Below are 23,584 nucleotides of genomic sequence, written 5' to 3'. Positions count from 1 at the left end.
GCAATACCTTCCGAAAACTAACTTTATGAAATTATATCAAGGTTTTGGCACTTTTAAAATACCAGAGACTGAATCTAATTGTTCGCCACAATGTCCCAACTATTATAGGTGGCTTATTAGGATAGCATACGTTATATTCATTTGCATACAAATGACGCCTACAACCCCTTCTGGTAAAATGACGGATATAGTTGGTTATTGGTTTTTCATGCCATACAACACAATGACGAGTTATACTCGTCATAGGATTAAAGTTACTATAGATAATAAGTATGGTTTAAAATTCCTAGTGTACTGAATCCGGTAGCATTTTTATTACTTTTGTTGATATCATAGATAATTATCGCATATTCTTAATCGTCAGAAATTCGTGGTACAAGTCACAGCCGAATTGTTATTAGTCAATGGATTTCATTCTCATAAATATTTAGTGATGGATTTTAAACTGATCAATATATATTTGTGGTGAAAGCTTATAAGCCAGATAACAGCTACAGGACACGAGTAATTTACTTTTGTCTTGTTATTCGGCTGCGAACCACAAGGTCCCAGGTTCTATCCTCGCTCATAACAATCCGCTACATATTTTTAGTAAAGGAAAAACATGTTATGAAATTAACATCGTAATGGATAAGAGGAGTGCAGACTATGGAGATCAAGTTGATTCTGAAGAGTCAGAAGAAATAATCATGCATTTACCTGATACGGATAATGAAATGAACGATAGTGAAATATGTAATATTTGTCTTTTTGGTACAAAAATACAGAAACGTGCTAGAGCGACTAATAAGTAATTCTGGTGAATATTCTGGAGTCATTGATACATCAGAATGGATTTGGAAAAAAATACAGCGTGGATAAAAAGTCCATAAAAACTTTAAAAATTAATAAAATCCAGAAAATTAAGCAGAATAAAAAAACGCTTGCAGGTTTAGCATCGATAAGTCACTGGATTTTTTTAAGGTAAGGGATAATTAAAAACAGCCGATAGATGGCGTTTTGTACATAAGTGAAACAAATGACAAGCAAATAACAAAAATAATGCTACAAATCATTTATTATAGCAGTGTGTGCTCCATATTTAGACGACATTTCCACATTTAAATTCTGACGCTAATGTTCCCATTTCGGCTGCAACGCGAGCTGAATGTGTCTGCCTTAGACCTGGTCGTCCGGACCTTACACGATCCTCGAGCGATCCAGTTTCCTCAAATCGCTGAACAAGCTTTATGAGGTTTTGCCCTTTAAAGTCCTTTTCCAGTCTTCGCATTTTTTTTAATCGGAATTTACGCTGTGCAACAGTCGCTGAATCCTGGTTCATGTAAACAGCTTCACCAACAAAGCTTTATCTTTCCCACTCAGCCTCCTTGTTCACATTCATGGCATGTAACGGAGAAAATAGTTTTGGATCAAGAGCGTAAGTATTTATAATCGCCTGTCTCATTTACATATTGAATCACTTGTACCAGTGCCATCTGTCGGCTGTTTTTTAAAATTTTTCTTATCTTAAAAAAAATCCCGTGACCAATCGATGCTAAATCTATAAACCATTTTTTATTTTAGTTATTTTTTCGGGTTTTATGAATTTTTAAAAATTTTTTACAGACTTTTTACCCGTCCTGTGGATAATGTGCCTGAAATAAAGTAATTTATGGAAGTGCTTGGTATAAACATTCTGATTTTGGAAAACTAGGTGCTAATCTGAAATCATCACAGGGTTTTTAAGAATATGAATTAATTTTTTTAATATGAACTTACAAATTGCAATTATATCCATATCAATAATAATATGCAAGTATTATAAAATGAAATAATCTTTTTTAAAATAAAAATGATTGTTACATGCAAAATTTTTCATTATTAATTCTTACCGGAAGCGGTAAACGAGTTGAATGAAATCGCTGAAAGAAATGCAAGTTTTATTTCTATTCCTTACCATCTGTGGAAGCCAACAGACCACGAAAAATACGCAGAGGACGACCATGAGTTTGGCGAAGGATAGCTCCTCTTGTGTTGTGTGGTTGAAAGCCAACTCCCTGTGGTCCCGGGACACTGTGGTACGTCTGGCCTGACTGCTCCCTGGGCTCAGACGGCACAGAGCACTCACAACAGCCATGTTGCAGCCTACTATGACGACGCACATCATAGTGCCAAAACCTAAAGGAGACCATTCATAGATTCTTATTACTTTACTTATTAAATCCAGCATAATTATGATTCTTAACAATTTAATGGCATGATAGCTAGAGAAATGCGATAAATGTTGATATTTTAAAATTTGTTTTAAAAATTATTTTTTAATTCATAAAAATCTAAAATTATTTTTTTGATAAAAGTTTGAAGCATTTTTTCTGAGAAAAATATTCTTTGCCTTATTTAAAGCAAATTTTTTACTTTCTTTGACAAAAGTTCGAGCTGTCAGTGTGGCACCGAAGAAGGATCTATAAACCACGTGATCAAAGCCTGTGCACTATGGTGAGAACACAGACTCAGATGGCCAAGAAATTGGATGTCTCTTGACGTCGAAGAACTTATAAAAATTCTAATCATTAAATCTTCTATTATTTTATCAAAGCTCTTGACTTTAGTTCTCACTTAAAGTAAAAAGTTAACGTAAATTTAAGGTATTTTTTGCATTTTAATGTTTCAAAATTTAATATCTAATGTAAAGTGTAATATTTTTCTTTCTATTCTTTCTTCTGTGCCAATATGCGTTTTCTCCAGAGTTCTTTGTTGTTTATAAATGTCAAATATCATCAAATGTCGTTTGTTTCTTCGTGCTAAGTGGGGTATCTCATCGGCGGCCTCATCAAGTTTCCCGCATGGCCTCTGACCAGGTCGGAGTATTGCTTGCATAATATCATTTAATATAAGTATTTAATCGCATTTTATTAACTTAATCATTAATTGAGTTTGATACAGAATGATGGGCAATGAAAGATTTATTGGTACGGATGTATTGATTTAGCTCGCAAAGAAAATAATGATGATATATCATTTAATACAAGCATTTCATCGCATTTTATTAACTTAATCATTAATTGAGTTTGATACAGAATGATGGGCAATGAAAGATTTATTGGTACGGATGTATTGATTTAGCTCGCAAAGAAAATAATGATGATATATCATTTAATACAAGCATTTCATCGCATTTTATTAACTTAATCATTAATTGAGTTTGATACAGAATGATGGGCAATGAAAGATTTATTGGTACGGATGTATTGATTTAGCTCGCAAAGAAAATAATGATGATATATCATTTAATACAAGCATTTCATCGCATTTTATTAACTTAATCATTAATTGAGTTTGATACAGAATGATGGGCAATGAAAGATTTATTGGTACGGATGTATTGATTTAGCTCGCAAAGAAAATAATGATGATATATCATTTAATACAAGCATTTCATCGCATTTTATTAACTTAATCATTAATTGAGTTTGATGCAGAATGAAGGACAATGAAAGATTTATTGGAACAAAAAAAAATGTGTTCTGTATCACATTTCAGAAATGCAATATTAAGTGTGTAAAGAGTATCAAATTGTTTTACACAATATGTCTCTATACCTTTAATGGCAAGTGAAAATATTCTTCATATTATTTTTAATGTTGTTCAAATGCGATTGGAAACATTGTCCTTCATTTATCTTGTTTAACTCCAAAAGGTAACGTTATTCCAATCAATTGAGTTAAATCTGTACTTATTTGGCAATTACCATTAGAAAAAAATTCTTTCTTCTATCAATTCTTTTAAATTTTTTAATGTATCTCGTTTAAATTTGTTATATCCATTCATAGTTATACAATGTGGATATTTTTTTCAATAAAAAGAATAAAAAGAAGTAAATTTATGTTAATAAAGCTAATGGGCCATATAATATGTATTTCATATTGTCAAATAATGAATGCGATCACAAGTCAGAGCCATCAATTAACATAAACGTAATGGGATTTCATCAAAGGATTGGATTTTATAATAAGTATGCACTAGAAAAGGTTTAAAGGGTAGATAATCGATCTTCCAAATCCTTCATGTGTAAATTTCTAAGAGGAGTTCTGCACTGTGAATACATTTTTCAGCGGATGCATGGGAAACTCTAGTGGACATTCGATGGAAGATTCCATTCCCTTTCTTGGTCTAAAAATTACAGATATAAATGAGAAAGACTTTCGTTTGAAAATCAAAAATAAAATCGTCATTGCGTTCAAAACTATTTAACTCAAACAGTGTGTATATCATCATTTATATTATTTTAAATATCTTAAGTAGCTATGAGCAGTTATTATGTATGTAAGGATACCTCTTAATCCAATTTAAATCTTAATCAATTTCCAATTATTTTTACCTTAAATTAGCCTATGTTAGTTTAATTTAAAAGGTTTTCTTATTTTCTGACCCAAATCCAACTTTTTGTTTAATTATTTCTAACACGCGATCTTGAAAAATTGTTGAGTCTGAATTCTCACGCTACAAACAAAGGGATAAAAATCTTTAATGCCCTCGCCTTTTTTTTTCAAAGATACACAAAATTCCCTTTCCTAAATAAGAGTTGATCTGATTGATCGGAACGCCGCGACAGCATTGGTAGGAACTAAGATTGAGTCCTAAGGGTCATGGTACAATCCTTCCCGTGGGAAGCACTACCCGACATCAATAGAAAGTAGCCGACCTGCACCATTTCTATACCTATCCGGGAGCGAGAACCAATCACCATGCTGGAAGATTATCATCCTCAAATCTGAGGTGTTTCCCGACTGGAGAGAATCTCCTAGTAAAACTGAGAAAAAAAAAATTCTTATGCTTTTCTCTTGAGTCCCGATGGGAAAGGGACGCATATTTTTCACCGTGATGTACAAATCAAGCACCTTCCGTGGAAAAATAAACTGAAGTTGGTCCACATCGGTCTTCTTATCGACGACGCTTCTGCAAAACTGTTACATGTGTAAATGGATGCAATCTCTTAATTTAATTCTAATTAATTTCCTATTATTTTATCCTAAATTAGTCAATGTTACATTATTCTAGAAAATTTCACTTATTTCCTGATTCAATTCCCACTTTTTTAATTATTTCTAACACGCGCTCTAGAGAATGAATGGCTGTTGCAATTTCTCACGCTTCGTGTGAAGGAATGAACATCCCCAACACCTATACAAACCTTTCATAGATGCCGAAGTCCATGCATGTCAAATAAATCCCTATCAAAACGTCTTAGTAAAATCAGTGTAAGGACAAATTTCTTTTGCTTTTGTGTTGCGATGTAGACTGACGCATCGTTTCATCGCTTCTTCCTTGTACATAATATGCCTCCCGTGTAAAAAAAATCGAAGTTATTTCTTATATAGACACCTATTCCCTCGGGCGAGGGGGGGGGCTCGAAATGAGGATGAGATGCTTCCGGCATGGTGGTTGGATCTCACCACTCTAGAGGGTACACAAATAGGTGGGGATCTGACTCCTCCCATCTATGACGGACATGCTTCCTTCGGGGAGGGTTGCAACGTGACCGGTGATGACCTTAGGACTCAAACACTGTTCCTGTCTGTGTTGCTGTTGCGGCGGTCCAGTCATTCAGCCTTATGGTTTAAATTCGTGTGCCTTCGTGGCTGGTCGGAGAGTCAGTTGGTTGCCTTATATGGACACCTACCGAACATGACATAGGCATAAGCGATGTCTGGTGGCTCGGTGGCTTGCCTGTATCTGGCGCAGATGTAAGCTCCGCTTTCTTCATCTACTTTGTAGTAGAGGCCGAAGCCGACTAGAGGTAAGAGAACGATGGCCATCACGATGAACCACTGGATGAAGATAGCTCTTTTGACTAGTTTGTGTGTGATATGCTAGAAGAAAAATAGATAAGGAATTCAATTTTTAAGAAATGAGTTAACATAGGTAATAATCAAATTAAACAAAAATTGCTACGCCTCGTTGATTTTAACATGGTAGTATTCTCTGGATGGATACCATCTTACGTAATGTGACATATATAATACAAAAATCTTTCAAAATATTCTGTAGAGTACTTTGAGATCAAATTTGGCGTGCAAATACTTTTTGCATAATAGATGCTAAAAAGAAACGGTTTTCAAAATTTTGATTGTAATTTTTAATGAAATAAAATCGAAATGTTAATACTTTAGCTGAGAAATTTCGGAGAGGGATGCCGTTTAAAATTTTTAAGAATAATTTTTTCCAACGATACCATTTTTATTTTTGTGCATCTTTTTAGTTGCCATTGTTGAGAATGATTTTTATAAAAATATAGTACAAAAAAAAAAGGAGTATGAAACCTAAAACATTATTGCGATACTTTATTCGATTAGAGGCTCAAATCTGATACTTTTTATAGTTTTTTTTCAGATGCAAATATTAATTTAAAATAATTTTTGTGACATACCCAAATGCATACATTGTTCAAATATTTTACATGTTGAATTTTGATTTCAAAAATTCATTCTCAAATTCACTATATGAAGTATAATTTCTTTGGATGAAATTACTTAAATGAATAATATTTTAGTCTAATTTAATCATACAAAATATTTTTATTCAAATCCTTTAACCTTTCAGTAGATTTAGAAAGAATAATCCTTGTAGCTTTGGTTGTACAGTGTTAATTATCAAGTATTTCATGCATGTATTAAGTTAGAAAATTAAGTGAAAAATGTTAAACATTTCATGCATTCAACTTTTTGCTTTTAAACATCGTGAATATGTACAACGAACAATAAATATAATACAACGAATTATAATATAAATATATAACCGAATACAACGAACAATAAATAATTTACTCTGAGATTCCTAATAATTGGCTCCAGCACATTTTGCGAAATGAATTTGGAAAAAGGTATTGAGACACTAAGATGTAGGATATGTTACTGAAACTCATTGAAAATGAGGAATCACATGACTTGTCAATTGCATTTTACCCACATTGGTCCTACCAACGTTACTCAGAAGGAAAGAGATGAGATTCATTTACTACTTCAAATCATTAACTAGCCAATATTGGAATAATGAGTGCCAATTAAAATTTCTATGTTTTGCTTTGGAATAAAATTTTAATTACTGATGACAAAGTTCATTGAATTAGTATATTAAAAATAGATATTAAACTAAAAAAATAGAAGAATTAATTTCCACGAAGAATGTTAAAGTTAATTATTTTCTAAACAGGAAATATTTTTCAGAAAAGAAAAAAGAATTCACCAATCAATTTTTTAAAAAAAATAATGTCTGGTGTGTAAACTTAATATCTAATAAGAAGCTAGTAAATTACATCAAATAATAAGTTTTAAACAAGAATACAAATTATAATGACAACCATTATTAAAAGTAATTCATCGGTTGAAGTAGTTCTTAAGAAACGGTAATTGCTAGTCTCTATCAAAAGCTATGTTACATAATAACCCTTTTCTTTTTATTTCGTTGCCTTCCTCATTTTGTGTCAAATTTCTAAAATAACGGTCTAACCTGAGACTTCGAAGCACAGTGGACAACTTGACGCTTGGCTTCTTTAAAACTCCTGCATTTTGTTAAAAAAAACTCTCTAATGTCATGTTAAAACTCATCAATGCAAGTTTCTTAAAAAAATTCCTTCGCTTTCAAACACACAGAGAAGGTAATTTTTGAGGAAGAACATTTAGGTGTGTAGAATTTTGCTCCTTTTCAGAAATGATTTTTATTTTTGCTGTGTGATATTTTAAATTTGAAACACTTGCTTCTGAACGATGGGTTTGGTAAAGATGAGTGTTATGTAATTTGTTAAATTATGTTCGGCTTATGCGCAGTTAAAAGGAAGTGATTAAGATTGCTCGTAGTTTTAAGGGTAAGTTTCAGAATACATTTTGAACACTTCTATTTCCATCCTCTAAATTGGGGTCGGTATGGATGCTATATTGGTAAAATTTATTTATCTGTGTTCCGGATGGGACATACGTACCTTTAAAATACCTGGGATTTTCTATAGAATCAATCTTTATAATGTACAATAAACCAGCTGCTCAGAACATTAAAGCGCGTTCGTTACGTATATATTAAATATAATGTTGAAATTATATACAGAATATCCAAATTAGTAACTATTTTATTTAGTCTTGTATAAATATCTAGCATTCAAGTATCACAATATTAAAAAGACACAAGGAAGAAAGAGAGACAAAATTACTTTGAGGTCGGATATAAATTCCAAAAGTGTTTGTGGCAATAATTAATGCTGTTTTTTTTAACGATTTTTTTAGTTTAATATATCTTCAACATTACATGTTTACTACAAATAGCAATGCATTGCAAACAATAGATAACAATTTGTGCAATAATTAAAATGTTGTGAAAATCTTGATCTTCCGCTTAATTTTTGATTTATTAAACATTTAATTTAAATTTAGGAAAGTTTTTTACTGAACTTAATAACCAAGAAGTAATAGCCTTTGAATCTGCAGTCTGTACTTTAGAACGTTTTGAATACTTGATTAGCTGTTAATAGTTAAGCTGATTCTAAAGTCGATAAAAAGAATTTGAAAGATGTATAATTTTTAATTATATTTTTGAAACAGATCAGATTTTGAATTCATTTTTGAAAGAAGTAAAATTTTTAATTAATTCTTTTTTGAAAGAAGTAAGATTTTTATTTCTTTTTTGAAAGAAGTAAGATTTTTAATTCTTTTTTGAAAGAAGTAAGATTTTTAATTCATTTTTGAAAGAAGTAAAATTTTTAATTAACTCATTTTTGAAAGAAGTAAAATTTTTAATTAATTCTTTTTTGAAAGAAGTAACATTTTTAATTAATTCATTTTTGAAAGAAGTAAGATTTTTAATTAACTCATTTTTGAAAGAAGTAAGATTTTTAATTCTCTTTTGAAATAGGCAAGATTTTTAATTCATTTTTAAATTATCACTAAGCAACACTGTTCAAACTGAGAAAGAGGAATTTTGTAGTTAAAATCGATTATCCGAATTTAGAGTTGTCTTTAATTACTTTATCGTTTATTGAGAAGTTCGAATTCAGAATAAAGAATGGCCTGATGTCTCATAATTTCTATATTATAGATTATATATATTCAAAAACCATCGTTTTAAGGCATATCAGCTCATGACATAAAAGTGGGTTTACATTCGGCCAGTTATAAGACGTCCAGTAGGCAGCGCATGCGTAGAAAGGCTGAAAAATGCTGTTTGGTCCATGGCTTCTATGAGATAATGCATGCCGCTCTATTGTATTTTTCTTATTGCGCATGCGTTTGTAGTATTTGACATTTTTTTTCTTTTTGCTTAAAAAATTAATCATTTATCATTTTTTTTCTCATTGTTCTTGGTTTAAAAAAAATTTTTTTTTTGCCATTTTTTTTTATAGTTTTCCAAATTTAGGTATGTTGACTTTTGTTTTCTATTTTACCATGTTTCTTTGTGTAAATATCCTTAATTTTAATACGATACGCAGTGAAAAAGGAAAATTCAGGGACGCGAAAACGGCAATTTATAGCCAAGCATGGAAGGCCTGAGTATAATAATGAACATAAATCAGTCCCTTTCTGCTCATGCGTTGTTTTACTCGACGTTTTATAACTCCCCGAGTGTAAACCCATCTTATCTAATATCAGGTTAACAAATTATAGGCTATCTGATGATACAATTTGTTGATTTATATATTTGATATACATGAAAAAATACTATTTGATATACATGAAAAAACACTATTTGATATACATGAAAGAATATTTTTTTAAGATTATATTCTATTTGATATTCAGAAATGAATTAATTCATTAAAGAACAGGAAATCTATGAATTTTAAAATATAAGAACTGCAATATGTGTTTGCATTGAATTATTAAAACCGTTATTAAATAAATTAAGGTTAAAAGAATTGCACAGTATAATATATTTGAAATTTAAATATTAATTTAATTATTTACATTATTTTCCACTTGGCAAGTCTTATACAGAAACAATTTTTTTGTTTTATATTTTTTTGTTTTTATTAGTTCTTTTCAATTTATTATAAATATATGTTTATAAATAAAAAAAATTGTGAATTAATAATTCTGGTTCATTTTCCAAGAATTTTATTTCTTTGATCATATATTTCCAGATAAATTTCTTTTCCCATTATTTACTGATTAATTATTAAAATTATAATATCATATATTTTGCCTGAAGTCCCATTTCGATTAAATACGTCACAATCTCCTTGTTACATAATATATTGATAATTTATAATTTAAATCAAGAATTAAAATACTTCCAAAATTTTAGTATATTTAAAATAATGAAATACTTTGTTTGTATGTACAACTATGAAATGAACCATTGAAGATGTGATTCAAACTGGTTGAGAATGCATAATAGGTAGCATTTTTTTATGCTTTCATAACAACTATTGCTTTGAATTATAACTATAAGAGGTAGATACGCAATGAAATCGAAAACGGATTTCTTTGGACAATATTAAGAATTTCACACATCATTATTTTTTATTCACATCATTATTATTTCACATCATTATTTTTGATTAAGGAGGCAGAGAAATCGTTTTATCGATAATGAATTTTCTCTCTTGCCAAGAACACTGTTTTGGATAGCTTTCAACATTAAAAAAAATCTAAAAAGGCAATGATTCATTAAAAAAAAATTTGTGATCATTTTAAAGCAGAATATTTTAACAAATATTTTTGGAGGGGGTGTTTAAAATGGAAAGAATTCAGACATAATTAATAAATTTATTTTAATTATCTTAAGAACATATTTTTTACAAGACATTAAGGAAATTATAATTTTGCAATCATTACGATTTATTTATGATTGCTAAACGTGTATTTGTTTATTTATGGCTATTGAATGATTCTGAATTTTGATTTTAATTGGTTTGTAAAATCGAGGCTGTGTAAATTATTTCTTTGTAATATTATTGTTTGTGTCTTTTATCATACTTAAAAAAGATAAATTTCACGCATTGTTTTATAAAAAAAATTAGTTCTTAGTTCAAATTTTAAATGCTTTTTAATATAAAATTTACTCTTACATTCTATATCATGGAAAAAAAATTTCAGTTTATTTTTATGAACAGAATGAGTTTTGGTTTATGTCATCTCTTTAGTTGTTAAATAGAATCTAATTTTATGTAAATTGCTATAAGTTCCATAACTCTTGCCCGTTTATTTTGGGTTATGCCGGTTTAAAGCTGTTATATTCTGTTGTTTCACCACTTTGTAAATTTATAACTCCAAAACATAATAAAGTTTTGAAATCTTAACTACATGAGGTTGAAGTTGAAGGCATTTTGAAAAGAGTATTGGGGAGGGTAAAAAATATTTTTGGATAGCGTTTCATGAAAACGTGACTCATTTTCATGTATGTGTTTATATATGCAGCATATTTTTATTTTAACTATTATATCAATTACTTTTCTTAATTATGATGTCACGCTTATGTTTATGTTTTTGCCTTTATTAAAAGAAATCTATATTACATTTTATTGTTGAAGTTTTTTGAAAACTATAAAGAATATCAGTTTTTTTTTATTAAATGCAGCTCTTTCGAACAGACGAGAATTAACTGAGAATCATTTTCATTTTGGTGATTTCTTTTTATAAATAAAAAAAAATCATTCCATGAAGTGCTCGTTGAGTACAAAGTTTTTCAAACAAAATGGCAATATTCGGAATTGCTAGCCGAATATTTTTGAACCTCCCCTTATTGATTTTCCTAAAGGCTCTTCAAAAACTAAACTACCCTAGAATAAACAAAATTTATCAAAGTCTTTTTAAATGGGGACTTGTTTTGAAATAAAGCATCGAAATAATAAATATAAGAAAAGTGCTGTTCTTACAAAATATTGTTTTTGTTTCAAAACGAATAAAAACATTATTGTTTTCGTACGTGTTTCGCAAATCAATTTTATTGATATAAATTCCTAAAATGGCAGTGCTGTGTTTTTATTTTTCTGTTTTTATTAGTAGAAATTTGCTTTCAACAGCAATGTGTGCAAGTTTTTCTTTAGTATTTCTATCCATTGTGATTGGAAATTTTATGTTCGAGATCCACTGAAGTATTTATTTAAAGTTTGTTGTTTATCTTTCTGCGTTTTCCATGAATATTGCATCTATTTTAAAATATTCTTGCATCAAAAACGTTTCTACAGATTAAATTTGGTTCAAAGTTTTGTTTAACCTGTGTTTTCGATATAAAAATAAAAGTTAAGCGAGAACTTTGGTTTACTTGAATTTTGACAAAAACTTTCAGTTGACTTCACTTATTGAAAGCCTTTTCTTGTATTATTTATTGTCCTCTCAAACTGTTGTATTTTCATTAATAAGGAACATTTAATAAATTATGTGTTATTGGACCTAAGGAAGAAAAGGATTATTGTAAATCAAGAAATTTTTACTGTACTTGGATAGATAATCGAACAGCAGTGTTCGTGTTAAACTCTTGAAATTATTCTGATGTAAATTTCCAAGCAATCTTCTTAGTAACAACATTCAATTGGAGTTACAGACCTCTCGAGGCTTTCTTAAATCTCAAGAAGTTATAAAATCCCATGGTTAAAGGTCCGGACTGTAAAAGTGGTGATTTAGGATATTTCCTTTAAATTGGTCCTTAATGAGCTAACGTTATCGAGCAAGAAAAGTGACAGTGCAAAGTCGTTCAGATCGTTTCGAGATGATTATCGATTTTCGAGTCGATTGCCTATTCCAATGTTGCCACCATTTGCTCATAATTTTGAATTATATATATTTGAAATCAGAAAGGCGTATTTCATTCATTATAAGAGGAAACTGAGAGCAAAACATTTTGATAATGATAAAGAGACGTAGCTAATTATGGGCTGAAAAATCATAAAGCAAGTTATTCGATTCACAGTGGTATGGTTTAATAATGGAACATAACATTTATTTTCTGCTATTCGAATGAACTTTTTTTCTATTATAGTTTTTTTTCGACATGTTGTAAGAAGGTTATCGTTTTTAAAGTCGTGCTCTGCGAATAACAACCCATTTTACGTTTTTAAATAAAACATTGCTGTATTTTTATATTTTAAATGCAATAAGTCATTATTGGGAATCAATAAAGGACCCTCATTAGTTTTTTATTATTTTTCTACAAATGCGTAAGCATTTATTTGATATTTTCAAAGTTTCATGTTATCGATTTTTATTGTAAAAATATTACTAATGATAAACATCAGAACTTTATGGACAAAAATGGAAATCTGATTGCTCAAAGCATTAGCAATGTCATAATTTTAAACTTTTTGCAAAATTATATCGATCATTTCACATATCAGGACATTACGGATTATGATAAAAGCAGAATTAGCGGTTCGAAATTAAATTCGATATTTTATAGTAAATATTTGGCAAAAAATATTTTTATCAGTGATTTACTTCATATCATACGGCTAATAGTTTTACAGTTAAATTTGTCTTGATATTAAGATTTTCAGAAGTTGAGTTTGTGTTATTTTTTAATTGTGTAATGTTTATTTTTGTTTTATTTAAAAATATAAAATAACAAATAGGAATCACCGGAAGTGTTCACTCATTTTATATAACATACAAAATATTATATAATAATTATTTTATAATGATTTATTGTAAAATAAATATATAATAATATAAAATGAATATTTTTAATATAGAATAAATTCTGCAGTCTACATATAAAATTGAAAAAATCTGTTCTTAATCACAATAACAGAAGCATATTTTTTAGTATAATATATTTTATTTTTTATGATTAATTTCTAAAATTAAAAAAGTTTAATGTCAAGAGGAAAAATTAAATACTTTAAACTTTTGAATCAATTGAGCTGATTTTATAATATTCATTTTTTTATATAGATTGGATAAGAATATGTGAGTGATACTGGTATCTTTTTTTTTTCATTTTCCCATTTTGTGATTCATTTTATTTCATTCTTCTCTTTACCTTAGTAATTTTCACACTTTCTTTTCGTCTTTGAGATTACATTCCGATGTTCGATATTTAGAAACCACAGAACAAAAAGACATATTCAAATAAACACTTTTTTCAGATTTTTTTTATATAGATTGAATAAGAATATGTGAGGGCTACTGATACCTTTTTTTCTCTTTCCCATTTTGTGATTCATTTTATTTCATTCTTCTCATCACCTCACTAATCTTCATGTTTTTTGTCTTTGAGATTACATTCCTATGTTCGATATTTAGAAATCTTCAGAATAAAAAGATGAGTTATGTTCAAATAAGCAGTTTTTGCAGGTTTTATATGGCTAGTTCCATTCATATTATTGGCATCAAAGATTTATTCTTGTGTGGGTAGCAAAATCTTGGCTACATTCGCAAGAGATCACCTATTCCCAAATATATGTCAGTGGGCTAAGCAGACATAAAACTATACTAAAACTTTATTGCTTTTCTATGTTCCTACCGTATATCACACCCATAAAGATAATATAGCCATAGAAGTAGGCGCATTTGTTTTAGACATTTAAGAACCCTCTTTTATTTGAGACATTTATTAATACCCTAGAGAAAAAAAATGGCCACATACGCAACTGAAATATTTATCGACTTCACCTATTATAAAGTTTGAAATAATATATTCTTGAATTGGTTAGTAAATAATTTTTTCCGATTACATTGTGGGCTGCGGTGGCCTGATGATAAGGTCTGGGTTCGAGAGCCGGAGGGTTTCAGGTTCGAGACCCGATTCCACCGCAGAACCGTCGTGTAAGACCTCAAAATTACGAGGTCCGTCCCAAAATAGCCCTAGTGTTGCTTTAAAACGGGACGTTAATATATAACTAAACTAAACCAATTACATTGTTGTAGAAGACATTTAAACATGTTCATTTGTTACAATTAGATATTTCTGAGTGAAAAAATTATTTGTTTTTCTTTTTTCTTCTATTACTGCATTAAAACAACGAAAAATAACTTAATTTTTCCCCTTTTAAAGCTAAATAAAGAATTTTTATAGAAACAACCTTGATGAATATTTAAAGGACGGAATGAAATTATGAATGAAAAAAAAATCGAATTCCTTCTTAAAAATTGCAGATCAAATTTTATATTAATGCATAGAATTTTGCAGAATATTTATATTGGCTAGTTATCTTTTTTTTAACTGAGTTAATTGAAGTCTCAGCAATTTCTTAGTTCAAATAAATTATCTTTTGCAAAAAAAAACCCTTCCAATTAAAATTTTAATATCATGTCAATTGACATATAATGTTGCCATAAATAACATGACGTGTTCGAACTCAATTGTGAAAAAAAATATTGAAAGCAATCTAGTCTTTATATAAAAATAAAGAAGTTCCAGTTTTCACTTGTGTCAGCAACATGGCACTGTACGCAAAGCTCGCCAAATTTTTAAATCGAAATAATTACATAAGTCACAATTTGCGCTTTTTATCTTCACATCGCTGAGACTTATGTATCATATACTACAAAATGGCTTAGTAAATATCGTTACAAATCTGTAATTGTTGCTTCCCAGCACAGTTAATTTCATCATAGGGAAAACAGTTTTACGGACAGCTGTATTGGATGCTGCCTGGATACTGGATCAAAGTCTCTTGGGTTTGGTGACAAACTTGGCCACCATTTACCGAGTTGGTGCTGAATTTGGCGACTGACAACAAAATGGATGAAACTAGAATTTCAGAAATTTCGGTGATAAGACAAATAGGAGACGACTTACGCGTGATCCTTCGAGAACCTTCTGTGCGCTGATCCGGAAGCTATAAAATGTCGGTTATCCAGGTCATATAGTAAATCAACGACCAATTAGTTGGATCAGTCCAGCAAAGCCAAGCATCGAGTGGAGCACAAGTGATTCATGAATTAAAAACTGAACCGTTCGCTGAGTCTTGGAGTCTAGCATGAAACAGCATCGAATTGTGTGTAGAGGAGCCAGTCGTGGCCTGTCAACCACTAAAGAGAGGAGACAGTGGAAAATAGCAGGCGTTTGCAGAGGCTAGTGAATAGCTACGCGGATTCTCTCTTCCTGCCGAGTTCTGTCTGGCCGCTTTACGCGATGTATGGTTATTTACTACCGATTACTATTTGTGAGTTCTTGTTTGTCGCAAGTGCTGCTGTGTATTGCTTGTATACCTCTCGGTTGTGATTTATTGTCTATGTATTCGTTCTAAAAAACGTCGTTAATTTATTACTGAGGTCTGTTGTCTGTGTGCACTCACTAAAAGAGCTAGCGGTGAGTTTAACGGAATAAATTCCGTAACAATATTATTTCCCGATTATATTATTGGAAGAGACGTTTAAACATGTTTATTCGTTGCGATAAATCGTTTCTGAGTGAAAAGATCGGGATCAAGGATCTATTATAGTCGGAGAATTAAGAATTTTTTTCCTCTTTATTATTTAGCGTATGACTTGTTTATAAATTAATATTTATTTGTATATGTGTATATATGTTTATTTTTGTGTGTTAAAATTTTTTTCTGCCTTTTAATGTTTAATCTTTTAAATTTTATGCTTTGGGCATGCTTTCGTTTCATTTAATATTTGGTGCTATAAATATAATCTGTTTTTTGGGTCATTATTTTTTCTGTTATGAAAATATTTATTAATTTTTGCTTTCTCGAATACGAAGTATCGAAAAAGCAGTAAAATCGTCAAAACATTCGGAAGCGAGATTTTGACGAAATTCCACGTTTTAGAATTCTTTGAGAAAGAAAAACACATTTTTGGAAGATGCCAGACTGTCTGTATGTGGAAATTTGTAATTTAAAAATGTTTAGAACTAAACGGATGAATTTTGGTATGTGGTATTTACACCAAATTGATAGATTTTTGTCACAATTTGAGCAAAATATATTCTGAGGAAGTCTGTCTGCCCGGCTGTTCGAATATAAGTTAATACAATAACAACGAAATGAAGAGAGCTTGTCGGATAAAATTCGCTGCACAGATTCTGCTCACATCTTTATTGCAGATACTTATCCTTGTTCAAATTCAATAAGGGGTTAATGTTTGTAGACCTGTATCTTCAGAATCATATAAACGCTATAACTGGAAAACACATTGACTTAAATATGTAATATTTCGTATTTTGTGATTACAATTATAGTTTTTAGTTTATTTTCCTGAAGCTTAACATGCACATAATATAAATGAATTGTGTGAGGTAGTGATGCGGTAAGATGAAAGGAAAAACCTTCCTTAATCGTTGAAAAATATCCTATTTTTTTAGGAAATATACATTTAGAAAAAACGAACAAGTCAATAATAAATTTCCAGGCAGATTTCTATTTCCGAGAAAAAATGATTCGAAAAAATAATATAGAACTTCAACAATTTTTATTTTGAATTCAAGAGTAAGAAAAAAGAAAAAGACACGGCATTTCACTTTTAAGAATATATAATTTAGCTATTTATCAATTACAATTTTGTTAAATTTCTTTAAAAAAAATTTTTGAAATATTTTATTAGATGATTAAAAAAAACATAATAATTATAACTACAGTAAATTTGAAATCAGGTAATGAGTAAATAAAATTTCTAATATTTATGTTCTTATCATTCAAAAAAGAAACCAAAAACTTCTAAAAACATAGCAATAATACTAAAATTTTAAATATTAATTTAGTAAAACATTAGATAATGATTATTGCTCGTTTAATTCATTTATTGTTTTAATAAATACAGAGCTTGAAATCAGGTAATGGGAGTGAATAAAATTCCTATTATTTATGTTATTATCTTTCAAACACTAATCCAAAAACTTCGAAAAACATAGCAATAATGCTTAAACGTTAAGTATTAATTTCATAAAGAATTAGATAATAATTATTGCTCGTTTAGCTCATTTATTGTTATTTTGAAATCATAAAATGGCTGACTGAATTGCTGTTTTTTATCTCATATTCCTTATATTCAACAACAAGTATTATCATAATCGAATACTTATTAAAAAAATTAAGATCTGAAATTTGGTATTGAAATATTCAGCCATTTTTTTCATTGAAAAAAGATAATTTCAAGAAGTGCAATTTCATCTGCCTAAAAAAAATGGTACCAAAAATTGTTTGATTTAAATAATGGAATAAATTCTCCAAGAATTAAGCAAGCATGCAAATAATATTATGTCTACAAACGTGAAACTCAAAATATTACTTCATTTCTCTTAAGAGAAGAGGCAGAAACTTTTCCCTATTCCCAAAGCATTTATAAATATCTGGACCAAGAAAGTGTTACTGCATGCCTGAAACACGCGCTGTTGCCACAGGGTTCCTTTGCTGTGCCGATTATGTTTATGGGTGTGATATACGGTAGGAAAAATCGATCGACAGTAAAGTTTTACTGGAGTTTTACGTCAGCTTAAACCATTGCTTCGATTGGAGGAAAGGTGAACCCAACTCAAAACAAATACTCTCTACTTGTTTATACAAAAGTCCGCGGATTAAATTCTGTCATTAAGAATATATAATGAATTTTACCATAAAATGTTGTAACTGTTGTTTTTATGCATTCGTAACAAATTATATATTTAAGAAAAACAGATATGAAACATAGAAAAAGTGGGGAATTTAAGGATGTTGTAAAATTTAAGATAACAGATAAAGTCACAAGTAGGTCGAAAACAGAAGGGGAAATATTTGATAAAGAAATATTTTTACCATCATGACGATAAAGAATTGTAAATATTGGGGTTTGTTTTGAAGGGTAAGTTTTTGTAAAATATGTTGGATTGAGCTACAATTTGTCAGTGTTTTTCAAATTTAAACTACGATTTTAATTTTTTTTAAAAAAGTGTAACGGTTTCGTAAACAATCTATTTCAGCTACTTTCTAATTTTTTAAGCACGAAAATGAATGACCGGTAATACTTTGAAGTATACTTCACTATATGTAACGCAAATATCAAGATAGTTTAACCCTTTCTAAGGCCGTGGGAAGAATGCTTCCCACCAAATTTATCAATCTTTGTATGAAATGATGTAGGTTGGCATAAGTTCTGACACATTTTTTTAGAAAGACAAACTTAGATGCTTCAGTTCTTTATCTCACACAAAAGGATGTCTTGGTTTGTCACTTAATTATTAATGAACCAAATTAATTAATTAATCAAATTAAATTTATCTAATAAGCCAAATGAATCCCTTTTTTTATTCTAATTTCAAGCCTAAAAATATTTTAACATAATATGACTAGAAAAAAATGGCCCTTTAAAGGGTTAACTTAACACGTCGATAAAACGCAAAACCCGTATATTGTCGAATATGGATAATTTTCTCTTTTCGATGTCCCAATTAATGATATGAAAATACAAATTTTAAGTTACTAAAGCGAAGTAAGTCTATTTTGCTGAGCATTAAATTCTATTTTATATTATAAAAAACATTTTTTTTTCAATGTATTTTATGTCTGCTTGCATTTAAAACCAACGATTGTTGCATACGAAAACTTTCTCGCATACTCTTCTATAAATAATACTCCACAATTATTGCGTGGCATTGGTGAACAATAGTTACGATATTATCTTTGGCGAGAATCTAGCATTTTTACTGAATCTATAGTGCGATATTTTGGACATCCTTTTGTCGGTCGATTAACATCAAAATTTTACACAAAACTGCAGTTGTATTCACAAGATCTGAATTTCATTGATTTAAATCATTGCGCTTATCTGCCATTGAAAGTACAGACCGACAGATGATCTACTGTGTGGTACATTTAATCTAAAATTTGCCAAGCATCTATATTTTAAATGCTTAACCTGTGTATCATCATAGCTTTTTGCATTTTGTTGTTATCTAGCTCACTTGTATTAGAACAGCCATATCTACAAAATGGGTCATAATTCCTTATACCAAATTCCATCTATCTAGCTCAAAGCATTTTTGAATTATCGTTAATTTTTAATTAAGATAGACAGAAGGACAAAAATGTATTTTTCAGACTCGGGAAAGTTTGTCAAAATCTCGAATTCGAATTTTTTGACTAAAAAATCAAGTTAATGAATAATTACTAAGCTTGAGATATCTTAATGATGCAAATGCATACTTAGGAAAAACTAATATTAAGTAAAATTATTTTTCATTTAAAAGAAGTGAATAAGCATCATTTTTTAAATTATAATGTGAAACGGAGCAAAAACTGTTAATTTACATTTGTGGGACTCCCGATCATTCTAAAGTAAATTTCAACGTAGAAAAGAAAGATAATTCTCAAATTATTCACAAGATCTTACAAATTCAAATATTTTCTGCTTTCTCTTTTCAAGAATTCTTGTAGTTAGAGTATTATTTTATCTAAATAGAATATACTGAACCACTTTTTAATTCTTTTTTTTTCTTCATATTTTTAAATGGTACTTTGTATCACGAGGTATCGCATTTTACTTCTAGAAAATCTGTGGGTTTTCTTTATATAGATTGTGCTTCATTTTCTATGAGTAGACATCAAATTTTTCCTGTAACTATCAATGAATGTTCATAAACTTTTTACTTATAAGTTTACTTATAATTTATTACTTATAAGTACGTTCATTACTTAAAATTCCCCCCTTGATTATGATAAGTCAACGAACTGACTCTTCGACCCGCCACGAAAGCATACGGATTTAAACCATAAGGCTGAATGACCGGACCACCGCAACAGCAATACTGGTGGGAACTGTGGTTGTGTCTTAAGGGCCACGGTACAACCCTCTTCGATGGAAGTACGTCCCGTCATCGATGGAAGGGGTCAGATCCCCCACCTATTTGCGTACCCTCCAGGGTAGCGAGATCCAACCACCATGCCGGAAGCATCTCATCCTCATTTTGAGGTGTCCCCCCGGGGGTTCCTTGATTATGATAAATGAAATACAGTCAATAATGATAACAAATCTACTGTGAAAAGTATCTTTAAAATGAAATTAAAAAAAATAGAGAAAAAATATTTCGGGCAATTCTTTTGGGATTTTAATACGCTGATCTGTTTTTCATTTGTATATTTACTTTGAATGAACTTCCACAAATTTCGTTTATAAGTCCTTTAATTAATTATGATAATATGTTTAAAATAATAATTTATAGCACAAAGTATTTTACAAGAGGATGTTACGCATGTTTTACTGCTTATCGATTTGCATCAGTTGTAGACGAAAAATATATCACAAATTAAAAATAGGAAGAAAACTAACACAGACTCAAAAAGCAGCGAAACAAAATTTATAAATTAATATTGAAAATAATTTCAACAGTGTTGAAAATCATTTCGAGAAACAGTCTCGAATCTTTGCTTGGTTTCGAGTCACTAATTGGTGAAATTCCGAATATTTCTCAAAATTTAAATGCTACGAGATTTTAATATTCAAATCAAAAGATTTACTGAAGAATCAAATACCACGATTGCCTTTTTGACCCTTTACACTCTGAAAAATATTTATGTGCCGAGATTCATTTTAATTCAACAAGATTTCAAAATATCTTTGTACAAATTGACCTACATTATTGGGAAAAATAAACAAAAATTCTCTTTTTCCTCAAGAGAAAATTCCTTGGCATACAAGGCGGTACTGATGTTAACACATTTAACATCCGAATGCAACAAACAGGGATGATCTTTCCCAAAATCGTTTGGCATGTTTCCTAATAAGGGTATGATTACAGTGCAAACTTTTAAACTTGTGAATGCAATAAGGGCTTCGATATTTATAAGAACACGCACATGAGCGCTTTGTGCAATCTAGTATAAAGAAGAAAATAGAGTCTTCATTTTCGATGCTTTCGAAATAAAAACAAAATTTGACACATAAATACAATTTTGGTCACAAGATCAAATACAAAATTGTTTTTTTTAATCGTTGCGTTTTAAGAAGATTCCTATAGGAAGACTACCTATTGAAATGGTTCTCATGACAAGACTTAGTGAAAACTTCTTCAGTTCTTCACCGATCATGTTCCCTAGAATCCAAAACCTCCCTTCGTTCAAAAGTTATATATAATATGCGTATAACACTTTGCTCATGTTATCTTGTGGACAGGAAAACCAGAGTAATTTTGTTTGCATTTTAACCGGCTTGGAATATGTTATTAGAAATGAAAAAAATCTCAGAGAAATTCGTAAATGGGCCAAAAGGGGTAGAAATATGGTAACGGTTGAAATTTTAATTTTGCTATAACATACTTAGTATTGAAGTTAGAAAAATACATACAATTAGACAAATTAGAGCCGCATTAAGACGAACAACTTTTGTATTGAAAGTTTTTCTATAACTGCAATATCTTAGAAGTTAGGGACTAAAATGTGATTTTCAAACCCTAAGTTTGACTGTTTCTAACATCAAAAATTATGTTGCCAGATATTTATTTAGATGTAAAGGAATCTTTACCTTCCAGCTTGCTGATAGGATTTTTTTTTAATTTATGCGAAAAAAAATTGATAGTCGGTTTAACTGTCGGATAGATTTATTTTAAAACTTGCTAAAAATTCTACAGTTAAGACGCTAAAACTGTGTGCCGATTTTTGTTTATCTCAGAATGGGAATTTGAGTTTCCCATTTACAAGCAATATGGAAGTATAGGACTTAGAGGATTTGGTTCACAACTTGTTGTATATCTTCATTGTAAATGCTTGAATCCGAGCTTCAAATTTTAGAACTAGTCAGCCCTTTAACTTTTGGAATTATCATTCACTTGCATTTAGGCAGCAACGAAGTCACATTTTTCTCTGAATAGTTTTTTTTTTATTCAAACCTTCATAGCAATCTGCAACTTTTAGCCTAAAAGTTACATATTGATGTTTATTCTTCAAACTCAAAGCTTTTTTAAGTATTTGTGTTCACAGACAGACAGACAGAGAGCGATACAGATAATTCCAAAAAGAATATATATATTGTTACGAACCTGTGATGCGGCTTCCGCGAACCTGTGATGCGGCCAGCATAGCTGGTTCCATAGGAGGACCCAGAGCTTGGCGACAAACTTGGCGACCATTTTGGCGACTTGGCGACAAATTTGGTTGACTTTGGCGCCAAAATAGATTATACCCGAAACATCGAGAATTTTCCCGATCCGTCCACTAGGAACGGAGATACGCCTCCAACGTTCCTGATTGGTTGAGAGGCGTCTAGCCCCGCCTCCTGAGACCTATAAAAGGAAGCACCCGCAGCTGCCGAGCATGCGGTGAATTGAGAAGAAGTCGGAAGCGGCAGAGCAGAGTAGAGTGAACCAGAGTAGTGGTGAGTCGAGTTGTGAACCGGCCGTGAATTGAGCAGTAGTCGAGAGTCGTCGGGATCGACGGGGAAGAACGAGTCTTCCAGAAGAGTGGTCGTGGACCAGTGGAGTCGTCGTAGTGTGAACCGGAGGGTGAATTGAGTCGTGGACCAGTGGAGTCGAAGAGTAGTCGGAAGCGACGGTGAAGAACTCGTCTTCCAGGGACTAGCGGAGCAGCGACGTAGTAGAGCTGCTGTGTATACTGTTGTATGCTGCACGTCTCGGCTGAAGGTAATCGTCTTCTGTGCTGTATATAGTTGTCGTCTTTGTGCTGTCCTGTGTGTCTTCGTGTAAATAAACGTCGTTGTTTCATTTTCTACTGCTGATTGAGCGTTCTTCACACCATATAACCGACACTATC

The 23,584-nt window shown here is 30.6% G+C and overlaps 1 protein-coding gene across 1 annotated transcript in view; it reads right to left on the bottom strand.

The window, feature by feature from the left end:
• LOC129975552 (prostaglandin E2 receptor EP3 subtype-like) overlaps positions 1–23,584 on the bottom strand; it is a 90,345-nt gene that overhangs the window by 17,126 nt on the left and 49,635 nt on the right. Inside the window, exons 2-3 of the mRNA XM_056088613.1 lie at positions 5,660–5,849; positions 1,937–2,157 (exon numbers count right to left, since the gene is read on the bottom strand). Coding sequence (XP_055944588.1) covers positions 1,937–2,157; positions 5,660–5,849 — 411 coding nt within the window. The remainder of the gene's footprint in view (positions 1–1,936; positions 2,158–5,659; positions 5,850–23,584) is intronic.

The sequence above is a fragment of the Argiope bruennichi genome, chromosome 7 (genome assembly GCF_947563725.1).
Source record: "Argiope bruennichi chromosome 7, qqArgBrue1.1, whole genome shotgun sequence".
Taxonomy (NCBI): domain Eukaryota; kingdom Metazoa; phylum Arthropoda; class Arachnida; order Araneae; family Araneidae; genus Argiope; species Argiope bruennichi.
This window is presented reverse-complemented; position numbering and strand designations above follow the sequence as displayed.